The 20,027-nt window shown below is 42.1% G+C and overlaps 1 protein-coding gene across 4 annotated transcripts in view; it reads right to left on the bottom strand.

Moving 5' to 3' along the window:
* The window catches only part of prkar1b (protein kinase, cAMP-dependent, regulatory, type I, beta), a 60,603-nt gene that overhangs the window by 21,716 nt on the left and 18,860 nt on the right, over positions 1–20,027 (bottom strand). For all 4 annotated transcript variants that reach the window (XM_035181587.2, XM_035181584.2, XM_035181585.2 and 1 more), the window contains one exon: positions 2,718–2,779. In XM_035181587.2, coding sequence (XP_035037478.1) covers positions 2,718–2,779 — 62 coding nt within the window. The remainder of the gene's footprint in view (positions 1–2,717; positions 2,780–20,027) is intronic.

Raw genomic sequence — 20,027 nt, forward strand, 5'->3', positions numbered from 1 at the left:
ACAGGAGAACTTCTTCTCTTACTTCCATCAACTCTCTACAAACTCAAATGTGAATTTTTAAACCATTAAACTAAAGAACTTTGCACAGATACCACAGACATACATTTTTCATTAATAATCATGATGTCCTTTTGAAATACATGTTTTTCATGTGTATGTTTAAAATTTTGTATCCATTTACAATAGTAGCAACATAAGGCTACAATGTTACTACTATTATATCATAGGATCAATGCATGTGCAGTAAGTTAGCTTATCTTAGCATAAAAACTGGAGTACCAGCTAGCTTTGAGCAAGGCTTGCAAATCAAAATGTTTTCGGGTTTGCTGACTGGAATCCCTGCTGTGTCACCCAAGTGAACCCTAACCCTTGAAGCGAGCCACGGGTTGGTAGGTTGACGCCCACTAAAAGCATCTAGTCTGGAGATAAGGCTGAAAAATGGCAAAGTGTTCCTTTAATTATGCTATCCATTACATAGGGCTGAGGGGGGAAATTATTAAAAGGGACTGACGGCCATATACACGAGCACTGTGAAGCTCTCCCTGCAGCTACCTCTTACAATAAGACACAAATGCAACTCCATTCATAGGGACATGTGGTAATGATGCATGCATATACATGACACAAGTATGTTTGTGTATGCATTTCATAGGTACTAAGTGAGGGTGTGTATGACTGTGTGTGCACATTTGTTCTTGTGTGAATGTTCGCCTGCAGAGTTGAAAGGCTGGGAGTGCCCGGTGTGTAAAGTTCACCGGAGTTCACATGGCTAATTAATATTGAGTGCTCGTTAATCATACAGCTCTATTTGTCACAAAAATGCTCCTTGTCTGTCGGATGGTCTGTCCATGGAGACCCCAGGGACAAACACACATGCACAACCTGCTGCAACCTGGCCCTCCACTATCTCCCTCTCGCTGTCTCTGCCTCTCTCTTTCATCTCATCTATCTTTCTTTCAATTCCCTCTCGCTCCGTCTTTCTTCTCTTCTACTCTTCCTGTCTTTTATCACTTTGGTTCGCGAGTCTTTGTTTTACGCTCTTCCAATTCCCCTGTGCCTGAGAGTGAAGGCAAATATTTGACCAGAGCGTGCACGTGCACGTACACACGTACACACGCACACGCACACACACACACACACACACACACACACACACACACACTTAGTGTGGCCTTGTTTTGACACAGGATAATTGTCGTATACACTGTTAAGGTTCTTTGGTTTTGCTCAAAAGGAAAACATGACTTACATCCTCAGCCTCTAAGGGGTTTTGTACCCAAGATGCTGTTGCACCATTGAGCTGAAGATGCCCATCTTTCAAAACAGATTTCATATTGGATTTTTTTATTTCAGATTTGGAATCATCCATAAAGAAATCCTTCTACCACACTTGAATCAGTTATTTATGATGAAATGTCAAAAAGAATGAAAATACATGGAAAAAGACATCTAACAAGATGCAATTGATTACAATGAAAATACCTCTATCCTGCATTTTTGTATGTTATAGAGTAAATTCTCTTTTTGTTTAAATACCATTCCAGCCTCTGAGTCAATAACTCTTAGCTGTGTCTAAACAGTGTGTGTAGGGCCAGTAGCACGGGTGGTTTCTTGAAACTGTACAGTAGTCCAGACTTTAGCAATGACATCAGCACTGTATATACAATGTACCACACCATATAGCATGTATAACAATGGGCTGTCTGGGGCTGGGGGCCCTGCAAAGATAGCTAGACTTATTATCACCAAATTAGGCCTGATATACTCCTGGATGCCGACTTCGGGTAGATGGGAATGAATGGGCGAGTATGTTTGGAAGAACTGACAGTTTTCCTCCACTTATCATGCAGGTGAATGTGTTTGCGAGGCATGCGTATGATTTTGTGCAGGTGTGGACGTAGTATTATCGGAAAGGGGACATTTGTCTGTAAGAATGTGTGTTTTCAGCATTCAAATATGTGATTAAACGTGTCTGTGTTTGATAGGAGTTTAAGTCGGGGGGTGGTGGGGGGGCACTGGAAAAATATAGTCTGGCCCTGCTAAGCTGTGTTCCCTCAAAGTCCAGGGAAGTCTAGTGAAGGCTTTGACGACTGTGGTTAAGCAGAGGAGAGGGAACTAACATCTGGTGCAGACTGATGGGATGCGAGAGTGAGGCAAAGAGAGGAAAGGGGAGGCAAAAAATGGGTGTAACAGGATAAAGTGCATGTGAGTGTTGGTGGCAATGCAACACATGCATTCTTTGAGATGAAGCCATCAAAGGTAATCAGTGAGAACAGCATCCTAATTGTTTCCTTTCCACTAAAGCAGCTGAGTGGATCAGATATATGCCAATGTAATGTAACTCAAAAAGTCAGTTGTGAGAATATTGCTTTTAATATCCACTAGTGCAGTTTTTAAAAAGTCTGTTTGGATAACTATTGTCAGTGCTGTGATTTAGCAGGGAATTCACTTTCGACGTTAGCTATTTGGCACCTTCCACTGCATTCATTCTATGATGATTTATTGTATGATTAATGGTTTTAAGCTGTTTTCCCTTTGGAAAACTACTGATAATTGATGTCATGATATGGCATCATCTCACCTATTTTCTCTATGATAATAGCGCTCTATAAAAAATAGTTTCAACAGTTTTATAAAAGTGGAAACCCAAATTGTATGATACTCTACAGGTTACACATGACTGTATAAATTAATCCAAATAAAAACTCTATACGTACCTTGCTGGATGACGGTTTCTCCTGCGATGTGAGTGACGGGGAACATGGCATCAAATATGTCACTGGGAAGGGAAACAGGGAGGGAAGGGTAAGAAGGGAAAGGAAAGAAAAAGCGAGAAGAATGGTTATTACTGACATACCAGCTGCTGTGGTTCATTAGCTCACATTTCTTCTGGATTCTTTACACGTGTCAATACACAAGCATACAGTACACACACAAGAGTTTACTCCATTAAAGAGCAGCAAAAGAAATAGACATCACTGGTTCCATTCTGTCAGTCGAAGGGACAAACCTGGTAACTCTGGATGCCCCCAACACGCACACACACACACTGTATATAGTTATAGTCGGTCTCCTAATTAATCATTGGTGTGTTTGTGGTACCATCTCCTTTATGCGCCTGGACCTTGGCAGATTGCTATTACGAGGGCGAACCTGCCAGTTAGGAAGAGGAAACACTTCTCTTCAGAGTAAATTGATCTGCCCATGTGCAAACTGAAAGGATGAGAGCAAACCATCTGTGCGTGAAACATGCAGAGTGAGCTGTAAATCGACTTCTTTTTTGATTTTTGTTGATCAATCACTTTCCACTGCCTCAAGATAGAAATGCACAAATACTGCACAGGACCAAACCTCATATTAAGACCCACACATCCATGGATGCTCAGATGGGGCAAGTGCATTTGCTAAAAAATATACATTTAATCTAAATTCATCTCTTTTTGTCACTATATTTAGTTTGACAAGGGCATCATCACTATTCACTTTGAGTTTTTCTTTATGCAAGTACCAAAAATAAAATAAAAATAACGCAGTGAGAAAGGAATAAAAATCTAATAATCAGATTAATCAACATCATCAAGCTTTAGGTATTTTCCCTCTTTGCGTCGTACTAGTAAGGCACATAGGCTCAAACATCACTTTGTGCTGTTATAGGACAAGATCAAAGCCTGTATCGCTGACTGCATCTTCCATCTTCTTAATCTCCTATTGAGAAAAATAAACAAGATAACGTCTGTGCCAAAGCACTTGATTTCTGTTTCAGCCCGGCAGGGAAAGCGTGTGCGCCTGTTAGACTGTTTCTAACTGGGCCGTTTAAATGCATGAAGCCTCAGCAGATTAAAGCTCCACCGCTGGGATGTGTTGGGACAAGAGAGAACTCAGTATCCTTCCTCTCCTCCTCTCGGCCCCGTCTCACACCTTCAGGGTATATTTATCTATCTAATCAGTTGCATACCACCCGTCTTATAGAGAAATATAGAAAAAACAATAAAAGAGGGTCAGGCATATCAAAGACTTACAAGACCTGCTGAGTGAATGTGGGGCATGTCTGGGCCTGTTCTTGGTGTGTGTGTGTGTGTGTGTGTGTGTGTGTGTGTGTGCGTGCGTGTGTTTTTGAGCCAGGCTGTCGGCGTCAGAGTACATATTGCCTATGAAAACACACAGGTTTGTACAAAATAATGTGTGGGTGTCTTTGCTCATGACAGTGCACTAGACTATGCATCACTCAGAAATGACAAGAGTTACACAGACAAACGCACCTTGAGGAACACTAAACACATAAAAATTGTTGCTTTATTTAAGCCTTTCTGTTTAAAAGGGGGGGAAAATGCAGGTCAACAGATGTTGGGGAGAGATCTGAGGCTGTTATTGAGTGGTTAGGAGGTGAATGGACGCTGCTGGTATTTGTTTATGTGATGCTGAATAAAAAGCAGACTTGAGGAGGTGGATTTGGGCCAGCTTCACCCACAGGTAGGCCCTGTGCGATGCAGCTGGCCACTGACTCACATGTCCTCAAGTACACAACAGATGAACAAAAAAAACCACACTCACCCTTTGAAGTGAACAAGCACGAGCTCAAAGATGCAACGACACACTTAGGTACTCTCATCTACAATAAATACATCCTCCGGTATATACACGTGGTACATGCATGCAGCCGATACACTCAGTGGTGCACGTCAGCACAATCGCACACACTTGTTAGAACAACAGCATTTTTAAGCAATGGCATGTGTGATGAAAACACACATACTGGCACTCACATGTGTCACACGCAAACTCTTTGATGGTGTTTAGTCAGTGCAACATCTGCAGGAGTGCCACACATCTGTGCTCGGCACGGAGTCTGTCTGCACTGGGAGCTTCAGAGCAGTGGATCTCAGATCACGCATCACTAAAAATGTGTGGTTTATGAAAATCAGTACCTTTGCAAAAACTAGAATGGCACTCAGTAGAGCACATACCTCTGGCAAGGCCCAACAGTCCGCTTAAATTCAATCAAGATGCACCAAATTACACACACTCATAGATATCAACTCACTACACATGCTTTATTTTTACAATCATGATCCATTCATTATTCTCTTGGAAAATGATCTAGTTATGAATCAAAATTGAATTGGTTATTCCCTGACCCAAACAGCATCCTTCCACCAAGAGTTCATTTCAGTTTTTTTGTATGTAATCTACAAAGAACGAATCAAACAACATACAAATGGTCAGGGGGGAAAGCTAACAAGAAACCCAACATGGGACCAACAAAATGAGATCAGACTAAAACTACCAAGGAAAAATTGGGTAAAAATTATATTAAATACCACATCTCAAATGGAGTAAAAATGTTCTTACGAACTTTTGGCAGTGGTGAGGGTGGAATTGATGATGATGATGCATGGTGCAGCTATGTAGTGCAAAGCTGAGCTGTGTAGTCATAGTGAGACGATCAAAGAGAAGCGAACCTGTTTGGGTAATTACCCTTGACCACCTATCTCTTCCATGCCCTGCCACTCAGTGAATGCATATGTGAGCACAACAAAGACACTTATGCAGGTAATTACTTCCCCTCGTCTCTACCTGACTCTCTCTCCCTTTCTTCATCCCTAACTTCCTCCCTGTCTGCTCTCTATCACTTTTTCTCTTCCTCTCCCCTCTCAATTACCCCTTTCTTCCCTCTAATTCTCTCCCTGCCCCACCTATTTCTCCCATCTCTCGGTCTATCGCCCCCCTCCCCACCGTTCCAAGATGAAGTGATTAATCTTGTCCTTTCCGCTACCTGTAGCCCCCCTGACCTTATGAAAAGGCAGAGTCCCCTTCCCCAACAATGGATGTGCTGTTCTGACGGAGACAGACAGAAAGAGAGACCCTGCAGACTCTGAGGGGGGGGCTAGGAAGTTCACCTCCATCCAAGGAAGGGAGATAAAGCTTCTATCAGGCGAGGAGCTACTGAAACGTACTGCATATCTAGTCTGTATATAAGTATCTGCCTTCACACACACTTACTGGTACACATTCATGTAAGATCAAAGATAAAAAATTCATCTGTGAAAAATGCTTTATTTGAAATCCTTACAATCCATCCCCCCTGTCCAGATGACATCACATAGACTGCACAAAGCCCATTGTGTTCATTTGTAGCACAGGAAGTAGAAGCTACAAATACAGATAGTTAATCTGAGTAGCTATAATGGCAGTAAAGCAGCAGTTTTATATTCACAGGAACAGATGATACCAACGTAGGTAGAAATAACATAAACATAGATAGACACCTTTATGTAGTGCATTGTGCTGTGCTCACCATGAGACTGCAAGTCAGATTGACAAAGCCTCATTAAAATGTAGCGGCCACACGTTGAGAGTGTCTGTACACATGCATGTATGTGAGTGTTTGTGTGGAAGTGACAGGGAATGTTTATGTGCTCCTTCACTCTCTCTTACACACATACACACACAATGCAGCAACAGGCTATTATTGTTCTCAAACACCCATAAAGACGTGTTTAGCTCGGGGGATTTCAGTCATTAATGAAATAAAATCCGGCCTGCTTGTTGTAGCTGGATTGCTTGTTGTTCTTCCTGGCTGGCATTGACGGCTTTTCTCTCTCACCTCCTCCTCCTTAAACTCTCCTACAACACAGCTGTTTATTTGTTCAGCAGCAGACGTCTTATCTCTTACATTAGTACCTCAACAGAGCACTGCCATTATGCCATTAACACCAAAAGGACTCTTTTCGCAGCGCGGCGTGCCGCCACGTCTTTGTGTTTTTTTAATGGGCCGCAGAATGTCAAGTTATACAAGTCTTTCATGGGCAGCACATCCAGAATGCTCCCTCCGTCTGGGTGGAAGAGGTTTAGAAATAGCCAAAATAATCAAGTACCGCACCACATATGGGAACTTCGCAGCTCTCCAAGCTGTGTCTTGGCTTGGCAGCAATGTGCCACTGGTTTGGCTGCCACAGTGTTCATGCTGTAAGTGCTTGAAGGATTATTTTTCACTACCACTGTTGATACTAATTTAGATTCTGGCAAATCGGAACAATAGTCTTTGTTTTAAAATATAGACAAGAATGGCCTGAGGACACCAAATGTACACAGGAGTTTTAAAATATATTTCAGTTTTGTGGGCAAAGTCAGCAGGCAGTACAGTGACATTGTAATCATCCTTCAGCTGCTAGAATGGAACTCACAAAGTCTACCTCTGCCAATGCCAAATGGTCCATAATTGTGTAGTTATTATAGTCGAAAGATAGGAATTAGGAAAATAAATAACTAAATAATAGTCGTTGTGTAATCCATGCTAAAGAATAAATAAACAAATCAAACCTGACCTCATAGGCGGAGGTTAAAAAAAACCTCCGCCTATGAGGAATCAACAGAACATTAGAAAAGGAACAATAATTATAGGAACCTAAGAAATTATATTCATATGCAACTATATACGAGGGAGAAAAAAAGATTAAGTTTGCACATATTGTATCCTTTATTATGTAAATGTAATAATGAACAAGCCATGAGAGGAAATAGTATATTGATCTTATTGTTAACAACTTTAAGTGTTAAGGTTGCTATGAGCAACACCCACTACAGTACTGCCTTTTGTTTACCTAAGTGAAGTGAAGAGTTGTGATTACTCAGCACAATGTGTAAAGCAAGCAAACCCACAAAAGTGAGCATGCACATGTAAATTAGATTTTCACTGATGATGAGAGAACAATTGTTCACTAGCCTGTTGTGTGACTCATTACGGGTATATCACGTACAATGGAAAAGTTTTATGAGGCTGACTATGTGGCGTACAGTTTAATGTCCAGAGTTTAAAGTTGAGCACAACCAGCCAAAGTAACTCACACGGAACAATCAACTCCCCCCACTTTGCTCTGTTCATGTGAACACAACAAAATTAGTTTTTTAAAACCATCAAATTACATAAACCCATGTGTATGTTCACACACTGCTCCACTTACATGGACACAGACACACACCGCTCACAATAGGCAGCAGTATGGGTGTGTGAGAGAAATGGGGAGATGAAAGAGGGATAATTATAAAGCACTGAATCGTTCAGGGAGGACATTTATGATATAAAGGCTCTTGGCACGCGCCCTCTCTCTCCCTGGAGGGCCCGGCGAGAAACGGAGATATCGCTCCATGCCAGCTGCTGCCCATTTCTCCACATCGGCCTCCGAACGCCAAGATCACCAATGTGGGAGGAGAGATGAGGCCATGAGCGGAAAGAGATACCTCGCCTTCCTAAAAGTCGACTGGCCTCTTCCCAGTCTGCCTTTTGGATTCGGCCCGGTGTAAAACCCCAGCTCTGATAAACATCATAAGCTCTTAGTGTTATTTTACTTCCCAATGGGCTATTGCACACTGAAGACTTTTTAAATCCTTAATAGAATTAGAACACTTTGGCCTGATATTTTGTCTCAAAGAAAGATATAAAAATGGGCTAATGTCTGTGTACGTGGAGGTCTGCAGACGTCCACTTAGTGTAAGCTGTGTGATTAAATGTTGGAAGTTGTATTTAAAACCAACAGAAGGGCAGGGAGCACACTGTGTTAAACCCACACACCTGGCCCTGGTGGGTTTATAAGGGGTGTAAAGCTGGATGCATCCTGTTGCCTCAGAGTGTCGATGTGTGTCTAAATATAGGTGCACGGTAGGACTGAAGCACCTGAGGGCCGGTGCATTTATGCTGGTGATCTGTGTGACCTGTACGCAGCTGTGGTCAGACCACCTGAGCAAAAAAATGAATTTAAGAGAGAGAACGTCTATTTTCCTACTCCTATGAATTTGAGAGTGCAGAGGTAAGGAAGACAACTGCAGCATCCAATAGTCCAAAATGTAATGTCCACTGTTTTAAGCTTTTAAACAGAGATGCATAATTTTCTAACCCTTAAAAAAAGCCAGACTACACCTTGTGAGCTACTTCTTTTTGCTAAGAGATGTCTAGAGAACGGATACAGCCTAATCACATGAATATCACAACAAGATAATAGTAGCTGATACGCTTCTGTCAGATCTTTGGTGAAAAGTCTACTGAAAGCAGTAGAGAGCTGTCAAACCACGGCCCCGCTAGACCACTATGAAATCACTGTGAGAAATCCTTTCCCTGAGTGTGTGTGCATAATCGTGCTGTGGCTCCGTGGTAAACAGTAGCTACACTAATGCTGTATCCAAGGGAGTCTGACAATATTCTTTACAGCTGTGCAACAAACACAAACACTCAATGATTCAAAAAAACAACACGTTTCAGGGAGGGGTGACTAATCTGGAGGAAAGACTAACTGGCACAGTAGCTTTCCTGAAACCTTTGAGCCTAATTGAGGCTGATTCAATATCAGGCGTAGCAGCCACTGAGCCAGGTCGGGCACCTTGAACCCTGCCCACCTGCCATTGCCAGTTCATGAGAGGGCAACCCGGCCTTATCACCTCCTCTCCATGCCCAGCAACTACTGTAGCACCAGTGCTTTCCTCACACTGTTGTGTCGCTGGCATGGCAATAGGAAGGCTCAGGAGCGAGGGGAAGTAAAAACAGAAAAAGACGGTAACATCAAGAGAAACAGAGATTTCATTGAGAATATTACAGCACAAAACAATTTTTTTTCAGTGTCATAGTCATCTGCTTTGACGACTGCTTGGAAGATACACATTCAAAACCAACACACACACACACACACACACAGTGTACACATCCAGGTTGGCATCATCAAAGAGGTGAGAGATGGAGATGCATGGCAGCCGAAGAAAGGTCCTGTCTGAGGAGGAAAAGAGTGAGAGAAACGGAGCGATTGACTGGAGGATGTGAGGAGAAATGACGACGTGTTACAGGGCGAAGAATAAACATCAGTCTTTGACAGTATCTGTGCCACATTTGAACCTTTTGATGTTTAGATTTTTTTGATGTTCCTGCAGAGAATAGTTAAATAACTTTTCAGGCAAAGCACCACTTGTTGCTAACTCTCACCCTGAGCTTTGAAGCTCGCCTCTATTTCACTAATACACAATAATTTTCAATGTGTTCAAATGTCTTTGTTAAAATTCCTGGATTGGAAATCAGATCAGTATACATATACACAGTTGCTGTAACCGTACCCAAGTACTACAACCTGCCTGCTCCACTTCTATCACTCTGCAAGTTTTCACAATAAACATCTTAAAACACCTTCTGCCTCCGTTTCTGTGTTCACTTACGAGTCCAGAAATCCCCAAAGCCTTAACACCAGTGATGCATTACAGTTGGCCCAGGTTGCAAGAAACTCATGGCTCCATTTGTAATATCTTGAGATTTACAGCTGGAAAGGAAAAGGGATAAAAAAGAAAGTCTGACACATAGAGTTAATTCTCAGACTACACTGGTGACCTTCTGGTGGGAAGTTTAGAGGATCCCTGCTTTCCTGTGTTCAGACTTCTGTGAGTATTAACTGTGACGAGGCTGTTTTACGGGCCTACCTGATGATCTAACACACGCCACCTGCTGATGTAGCCATGATGTCAGCCTCCAAATATCACAAACATGTCCAACCCTGCTGCCTCTCCCCTTCTTTCCTCTCCCTTTCTTTCTTTTCCCCTTATCACTTTTTGCTCAGTATAGTGATTATGCTCCTGTGCTTTTGATTATCTTTGCTAAAACCTAAACTACTGTAAATTATTTTATTATTTCGTACATCTGAATCACATTTTCAGTGTTGGGTGTATTTTCATGCTTTCCTATTGCCCGCTGCCTCTGTTGTCTGTTTCCCCAGGGCAGAACAAAAGTGAGTTCTTCCTCCACTTAGAGGGAAAAGGGCTCAGGCTGAATCAGGCGCTGACAGGGCTAAGCCTCTACCTCTCTGATGTGTCTACAGGGGACGTGTCACCAGAAAGACAAAGTGAGACCGCATGAGACAGAAAAGGACTAACTCCACCGAATGCACACAAATATTGTATACAGATCAAATAGGCCTGTATAGTGTGTAAAGGTGTGCCTTTGTCCCCTTTATCTCCCGCTCTCACTCTCTCTCTCGTTGACATACACGCGCACATACATCCCGACACATCGCTGAACATCACAAGACATGCCGCTCTCCTGCGGGCATGTCTTTTCCTCTTCTCTTCCCTCTGCCCTCCCCTCAACCCCACCTACTTTCACACCACGCAAATGACAAGCGTAAGGACAAGTTAAGTCTTTGAGAAGCAGATAGGGACACAAATTGTCCTTCTGGGGTTTAAACCTGAGAGGTGTTTACACAACACAGCATATTATTTGTGCATGCTCAAACACATTATACAAAGGCGGGAAATCGAGACGGAAAGAAAACTCTGAAAAGCCTGAGGTGCCTGAGGAGGAGGGAAGAAAGGATGAGTAGATGACGAGATGGAGAGAAGGAGGTATCCGCTGTACAACTGCTAAAGGCTAAAACTGTACACCAGAGTCGTGTGTGTTTGTATTTGTGTGTGTGTGTAGTTTTGTATAAACCTCATCAAGCAGCGCTCTGTGCAGTGAGGTAATAGGGGCACAGGGTGCATGGAGGGGAAAGAAATAGTTGACAATTAATAGCTGACATCTGACTGACACAAGGCTTTCCCTGCTGTAAACAGACAGCTTCATCAGAGACACAACAGGCAAACCTGGATAGTTTTGAGCAACCAAATAGCACCTTGTGAATAATGAGCGAACACCATGGAATGCACTAAAGTTAGCAACTTGCTAACTGGAAACCTCACTTAAAAGTAGCGCCAATGAATTATAGGACTGCTACATTGTGGATACAATGAGAATGATGTTTTTATACCTAGTAGTGACAGTTTCACTTATTAGCAACGATTGTCATCATACTTTTAGTACTTTTAGTAACACTTTTAATTGTGCTTTTATTATGATATTTGCTCCTGTTTCAGATCCTCAAACTCTCTGATCACCTCAAAAATGGTTGATTTGTTTTGAGATGTAAATAAATCACAGATATTAGGTCTGGGCCTTTTTCCTACACTGATCAAGAAGAGAAGAACATTTTATTACCCGCAAGCTCTGAGGAGTTCACCCAAACAGGGAAAATGTTAAGAGGCATAACAATATATTATCAGAGTATGGAAGGCCAAAAACAATCTCGTTAAAAAAAAGTTCCTTCTTTTGCTTACAAACACTCTGGAGTCATAAAAAAAGCAGAGGGCAGTGCCAGAAGGCTCTTTTAATGTAGAAGTTATGCGTTTGTAGGTTTGTTTGTTTGTTTGTTTGTTTGTTAGCAGCGTTACACAAAAGCTAAGAAACAGATTTCCACAGAACTTGGTTGAAGGAAGCGGTAGATGTCAGGGAATAAAAGATACAATTTTTGATGCAGATATGGATCAGGGGCAGATCCCATAAAGTTTTTCCCCTTTTCTTAACATTCTGAAATTTTTAACATTTGGTTGAATTTCATAAGAAATAAATCCAGAGATATTTTCGAAAAGAAGAATTGGCCATGTGTAGACCAATATCTATGAATATGTGTTTAATGTGAGCAGCTTGCAGAAAACTGTGTATACTCTATTTGATCTCGACACACGTATATGAAATATGGTGAGCCAATGGCTAATCTACCTTGGCGTAGGCGATTTGTCCGTGTTTCTGTCCTCACACTGTTCATAATGTGTGTAACCCATTGCAAGTTATTGACAGAGTAAATTCTGAGTTCATGGTGAGAGGTAACAGATCTAGCTATACTGCAAATATACCAGAATCACTGTGATGTATAACGTTTTCATGTGTAGCTGCCCTCTTGATGGTTACGTTTCTTCGCGTATTGTGGATTACAAGATAACAGCATTAATGTATCAACTTTCAAACTAAAGTGTTCCCTAAAAGCCTGACTGCTGGAACTAAAATCTACAAACACAAACTCGCATATTGAAACTTGTCAAGCTTGAAAATGGGCTGAGTGCCTCTGATCTAAATGAAACTCAACCGGAGAGACACCAATAAACCATTGAGGAGGTCATGGGAGAATTAACACGCTATAACAAGACTGTTGTCTGTGCCTGTGCACTGGAACCTATCACAGTAGCATAGACAAAGCAGACGGGATGTATACAATAGGAGGCCATGGGCCAACCCTGGCTATTTTATAGGGCGCTGGGCTGCTCTGTCCTCAGCTAATGTGTGGTGGTCAGTGTGTGGGTTGTACTTTGGGCTTGGCTGAGCTATAAAGGCACTGAAGGGCTGCAGGAACATCATGTCCTCACAACAGGGGCAAGCACTGGTTAGGAAGTCACTGTCATGCACAATCGCACATTTACCCTACATTTTCATCCACGTGAAATTAAACGTGACACTGGTGATGTTCCTCACAAATATAATACCGGACAAGCACACAGGTGACTCCGTTCACAAGTGTTAACGCTGACTTTTGATAATCTTTCCCTCATTTATCGCACTTGTTCTTCTTAACTATCTCTTTCTTGAGAAGTCAAAGTTATTCTTTTCCAAGAGCCATTTCTTAAGAAGAGATTAAATTGATTCACTGATTCAATTCTCCCACTGGAGACATTTGATCCAACTGCTGTTCAGATCCAAAACAGAGGACAGAGGCCAGCTTCTCTCCCCTTTCCTGTTAACTGCAGGTCAAACGTTCACATATACACTATGCAATCATATATTTGCAGAAACACCAATTTTTTGGTCAACCAAGTGCAGGAGTCAGTCATCTTGCACACAAGTACCTCTGCACACACTCAAACAGGAAAACCCGTCTACGCACAAGTGCATAAAGGGAGACACATGCCCACACATGCAAGCATATGCACACTCCCACACTGATGGTATAAGCAGCTGAAAAGGCAGGGATGAATCATAGTTTGCTGGAATCCTGTACTACACAGACTCTAGGGTACATTTTGGAGGGAATGCCGGTTTTTAAAAGGACTCCAGACACTATCACTACTACATGACTCATTACTTTATGAAGTAGTGGATGGAGTAATGGATAAATGGAAGGATGGAGAAAGATGACAGGGGGCGGAAGAGACAGCAGGGGACAGGTTGAAACACAGCAGAGGGCTATGAAAGAGGACAAAAGTTTCCAGCTATCTGTGCAATTGTGTGTAGTGTTACTGTGTGTTTGTGCGTGCATGTGTGCGCTTGTTGGTGTGCATGTAGGAGTGTGTTTATGTATATTTGCACTGGCTTGTGAAAGTGCAGACTGGCTGATTTCAACGTCCTACAAATGATTTGTTTTTGTGCGTGCCCTGTTGTTTGCATCAGCATAAAGGTGACGTTGTCTGAGCTGAAGGCGAAGATGTGATGAGCTGGGGGAGGTGAGATCTTTGGCCTGTTAGTCCTCTGTGCGTTGGATGGCGGTGGGGATGGTCGAGATTTAGTGAGGCCTGCAGCTCTCCTGTGGAGAGTGACCTCATCGCCTGGCCCCTGGCATTGTGGCAGCAGCACAAAGCCATGCAGGGGACAGAGAGAGAAGACTACACATGAAGGTGGGGGAGGGACTGGATGCGAGTGTGGATGTAGATGTGAATGAGCCTGCACGACGGCAAGAGGGAGAAAGACAGGAAGAGAAAGAGAGAGAGCGAGAGAGAAAGTTTTGAATACTGAAAAGGGGGGAAAAAAGAGGACCACCAGGCTGTCAGGAAGAACCGGGAAGAGGACACACAGACGGTCAATGAGGAAAACAGTGGGACAGGAAACACAAACACTTCGGCAAACAAATAAACTAAACAACACACAACAGAAACCTGCTCATTTGTTGTTTCTGCAGACTGTATATGACGCATAGCCCACCATAAAATACAAATCATACATGCAGTCAAACATCCTCACAACTCTTACACCTGAACACACAGAGAAACAGGTTCCCTCAATGACCGGGACACACAAATAACTAAAGCCAACACACACACACACACACACACTACAGAGACTACTCCTCAATAGTCATCCTCGTGAGAAAGGGGGATTCAACCTGTTTCCCCTGCTCAATATGTTGCTATGAAGGACAGCCTGCAGGGGGTCACTTAACACAAGTGTGTACATGGCATCCAACAATCTTGCATGTAATATGTACTTGTTTGCACATGTGTATAGTGTCTGGTACTGGGTCATGCGTATGTCTGTCTAGCAGAAGCAATGACTCAAGTGAAAGGAAATATCTGTTTTATCTGTGTGTGGCAAAAACACCCTCTAGGGGCTGATGTTAGGTAAGAACACAATCAGCGTCACTGTGTCTATGTGGATGTTAATCTATGCAGTGTGTGGCTGCAGTGTTTTCATCAACAGTGCGCTTCTGTTGAAAATATGAACATGTTAACCGGAGCACTGAGCTCGAGTCTCTCACACATTGATATGATTCAAATGAGTGAGCTATCAGATATGACAGTAAGAGCTGGGTTCATCTGATATGGCTACGCAGCACACTATCTCATGCCGCATCTTCTTTGTTGACTTCTCCCTTAGTTCCATAGGCCTTAAATAAACTTCCGCTGGAACATGAGGCGACACAGATCTCTCTCGGCCAGTTTTGGTGTCAGTCAATTCGCTACTGTTTGTTTAAGTTTTCTGACACTCACTGATTTATTTATTGTCTTTGCACCTTCTAAGCACCGCGCAGAGAAAAGGAGTAACAGTCCACTAAAGATGTTCCCTGTCCATCGGCAGGGGCCAGTGGGGAAGGTGTAGAGGTCAGAGTTTAGGGGTCAGAGGTCAACTAATCGGTCACTTCATCAACTCATTACTCTGCTTGTTAATTAGAGGATTAAAGCTGGCAGGATGCGGTAAAACCCACTTCTTTACAATTCCGTGCCACATTCAGTCCTTAGTTGTAACTTTGTAACTGCAATTTTTTTTTTATTAATAGTGCTTCTTCAGGGGTCCACTACAAGTTGTTTATTTTAGAGTGCTTTCTTGTTTTTGAGGATTACGGGCTCTGCACATTAAAGATGAAGTCATCTATTTGCTTGATTTACAACTGGGTGCCTATCGGAAAAAAATGTAACAACTCTTCTTACCAGATGGAAATGTTATTTTACAGTATTGCAAACTCGTTGAAGACAGCTCAAGGAATGAGATTAACAGGGTTTCCCCATGCCTGCCAGACTGTGCGGTTATACAGAGAGCCTCTTGTGTCTCACCAGGAGAGTGTTTTGTGGTATGAGGGCATTAGACTAATGCAGGCAGACAGGAGAATACAACCTGTTGAGCTTATGAGTCTATTTTTAAGGGTTTTGTTTGTGTCAAGGGAAAAGTAAATGCCAGATTTGAATGAATCACTGAATATGACCCCGAAAGAATTGCTCCTGTGTCTGTTCCTCCGTGCCTTCTCTCCGCTGCTGCGCTCATACATACGACACGAGGAGATCATCAAGGTCATTTATCCAGGTGTGCACGAAAGCTGCCAAAAACAGGCCTGCTATCAGAGATCTTATTTTCATATCACTCAAGTAGGAAATTAGATAACAAACACTATTACAGTTAGAAGTGCAAGAATAACCAGGCGATAGTGCTACTGTTGACCATATTAAAGGACTATCTCGAAATGGGCATTTAATGGGGGAAGTGGTGGGGAGATAGGCCAGCAAATCTCACCTGAGGGCGCACCTGGACAAACAGGCTGTATGTGCATGCACATGTGCACAAGGATATACGCACAAACACCTGTAAACGTGACAATTTGACTGAGGCCAGATATCTTTGATATAGATATTGGTCCAAATGATAATGACCTGAATATTTCTGTCCTGCTATTTTATCATCAAAGCCTCTAATCTGAAAACTGTCATCTATAAGTGCTGTGAAATAACTGTAACCAAAACCGAATAATCAGACGTCCAGGTGGAAAGATGAGATAATAGTTTCAGTCGATATGATAACGACTACTATGCGGTTACAGTATTGAGACAGGTGGTTGCAGGCTGATTCGGGTGTTAGAAACCCCGGCTCAGCACAATATGAAATCAAACACCTGTTCCCAGCTTATCTAGTGTGCGTGCGAGTCTGTTTATGTGCACATATCATAATGAGGCCATCAATGGCAGCTAATGGGCAGCGAATAGGGAGTTCCGCCCTGTAGCCCGCTGGGAGCCACAACATGGCACATTTTCAGACGTCAGCTAAGAGTCCAGCCAAGGTCAAAAAGATAAACACACAAACATACTGCCCTCTGATGGTGTAGTGCCTGGTCATTCCCTCATAGATTATATTTTTAACCAGCAAAACACTGAATGTCAACTAGTGCAATATAAATCTAAATAATTAACTGTAGTAGCAATTTACTGAAATCAGCAAGGCAAAATATACTAAGGTTTCACTTTGGGGCAGCTGAGGAAAGATGGACTACACACACACACACACACACACACACACACACACACACACACACACACACACACACACACACACACACACACACACACACACACACACACACACACACACACACACACACACACACACACACACGGCTGGTGGAGCTTCGAAACTTACAGGCCATAAAGTTTGACATATGGAATGGTGTGTTAATCAAAGACTCCACATTCCCAGCTGGAACAGACGCACAAGGGAACAAAGTCTGACATGCATACTTGAGAATGTGTGTGTGTGTGTGTGTGTGTTTCACATTCATCATAATGTAATCCAGGTCCTCCTTTGTAGTGATGGTGGTATTTTTATGCCTGATTATGTACACGCATGAAGAGTGTGTCTCCTCATCTGTGTACCTGTAAAGCACAGCAGCCTCATACTGTTGGTCCATCAATCTCCATCACAATTTCTGTTCATATATTTGCAGGCAGCGTTCCAAATTGTGAGAAACAATATAACAAAACAAAATATTTACAAAAATTGGCATTGCTGTTGTTTGCTTAATCACCCAAACACATAAGAAAGTGTTTTGTCAGTTGAGTTTTATGGAGGAAGACAAAAGTTTCAGTTTCACAAGTTAAATTCTGTAACATCACTTGGACAGAATCAAATCAAATACAATAAAGTTTTGAAATATTTTTGACTTTTTTATACCTAATAAGGTTGAGGAAATTCAGGGCTTTTCAAGACTTCTCAAAATCTGCAGTAACCATTGGTGTAGGCAGCAGAAAGAGGGACAATACCACATCTCTCTCACTTCATATTTTTTATTTGTCAGGTAGAAAGGCTCTTGAGCAAAGTAAGACAAAGAGAGAAAGTTAAGTTTGCTTTTCTTTGAAATGTCCCTCTTTATGTTCTGTCTTTATTCTCTCTGCAGAACATAAACCCTGACATCTTTTACTTTGCTGACAATGGGAGTTGAGGAAGCCGCCAGAATATAAAATTAAGTAATATTCTGCTCTTATGATGCCCTTGTGGATCATTTTTCTTCTGCCTGGTCCATTCATTTATTTGTATGCACATCTCACCTCAACCCCAACAGAAAACGAATGAGGCAGATTTACTGTTGAAAAAAACCCACCGATACGCATGTGTTTGTGTTTTGAAGTAGTTTATAGAAATATTGGAAAAAGTAGTTGTATTTTCCCATACTGATTTATACATATTGATATGTGTCTGCAACAACGATGCATATAATGAGTCCATCCTCTGGAGCTGTCTCAATAGGGATTTAAATAAACTAACTAGATAATTTCTGGAAGCCCTCTCGATCCTGCAGTGCCAGCTGTGTGCATATGGACACTATATGAAGGTCAACACGTGTAGTTCAGTTATTACAACATAATGTCATAGAACGAGTCAAGGACTGAGGACTTTACTCAAGATATTAATATTTAATATTTTAGAATGTGTATATCAGACAAAAAAACTCAAAAGAAGGCAATAGTTATCGCTTAAAGTTTGGGTTTGGATTTTGATGTAAAATAAAACTACACACAGACATGCCCAAGCACAGCAGAGTATATGGCTGCAGCAGAAAACGAGAATTAGAAAGTAGAAAGCGAGAGAAAAGGGAGCCTTGTTGATGCATGTCCGTTATTAAGCTCAGTAAAAATGCACTGAATACAGAGCCAGTACAGGCTTCCTGGATTCCTAGAAGGGAAGATAAGTAATTTAAGAAGATGAGATAGATTAAGAGTGAGAGACAGGGTGAAAGAGAACAAGAAAAGAAAAAACTGTGCTACAAAGTAAAAAACGTGATGAGATGAAAAAGAGAGCATTGGAGAAAGAAGGGGAAACCAAGAAGGCTTTGTTGTTTTTGATTGTGCTTATTACTGAAGGGGATGACAACATAATAAAGTGCTAATCGGAGAACAAATCGTGTGGTGTTCATCTTACATAACTGTTGAATGACTAATCACACAATTTGTTTCCTTGACACAGACACACACAGACACAGACACACACAGACAGATACCGACACACAGACACACAAAGTATTATGTTATCTTTCCTCCTTCTGTCTGACACACAAAGCCCTCAATCAAAAACAGCAATTTCACGAATGAAAGATGATAGTTGAACAAAATTTTAAAAAACAAGACATACAGCTCAACACCATATCTAACTATCTGTCATGCCGTGATGCTCGCACTGACTCCTCTTCCTGCTGTCAAGGCGCAACAGTCAGCTGTCACTACCTCTTCACAGGCCACATGCACAAGAGCGCCTGATAACCCAGCTGTTTGCAGAATGAGGGAGAGCAAGAAAGAAAGAAGGAGTGAGATGCAGAGAGGGAGGATCAGGGAATCAGTCTCCATCTGCTAATGTGCGTCAGTGCTTGACAGTTCTGGCACATCTAAAAAAGCCAAAGTACTTCATACCGTGACTTCATCAATGCCAGTGACAGAGGGCATCAACAAGCCAAAATTGTTACTCTAAAGCTGACTTCAGTTTCATGTTCTGTTGTGTTGCCAGTAGCAACGGGCATATAGATTACGCTGTATATCACCAACATTTGAGGAAGAGCAGAAATCACACATGCACCTTCTCAGGCATAGTTTTGTGCCAAGCCTTACCCATGAGATCATGTGGTGTACTCTACATCTATGAAGCCATGTAAGGCCAGCTGGCTGCTTTGTACAGTTTTTCATTATTGCTGGAGGACCACATTTGCTATACATCAATATACTTCTGTCTGTTGTGG

The sequence above is a fragment of the Hippoglossus stenolepis genome, chromosome 16 (genome assembly GCF_022539355.2).
Source record: "Hippoglossus stenolepis isolate QCI-W04-F060 chromosome 16, HSTE1.2, whole genome shotgun sequence".
In the NCBI taxonomy this organism is placed as follows: Eukaryota; Metazoa; Chordata; class Actinopteri; order Pleuronectiformes; family Pleuronectidae; genus Hippoglossus; species Hippoglossus stenolepis.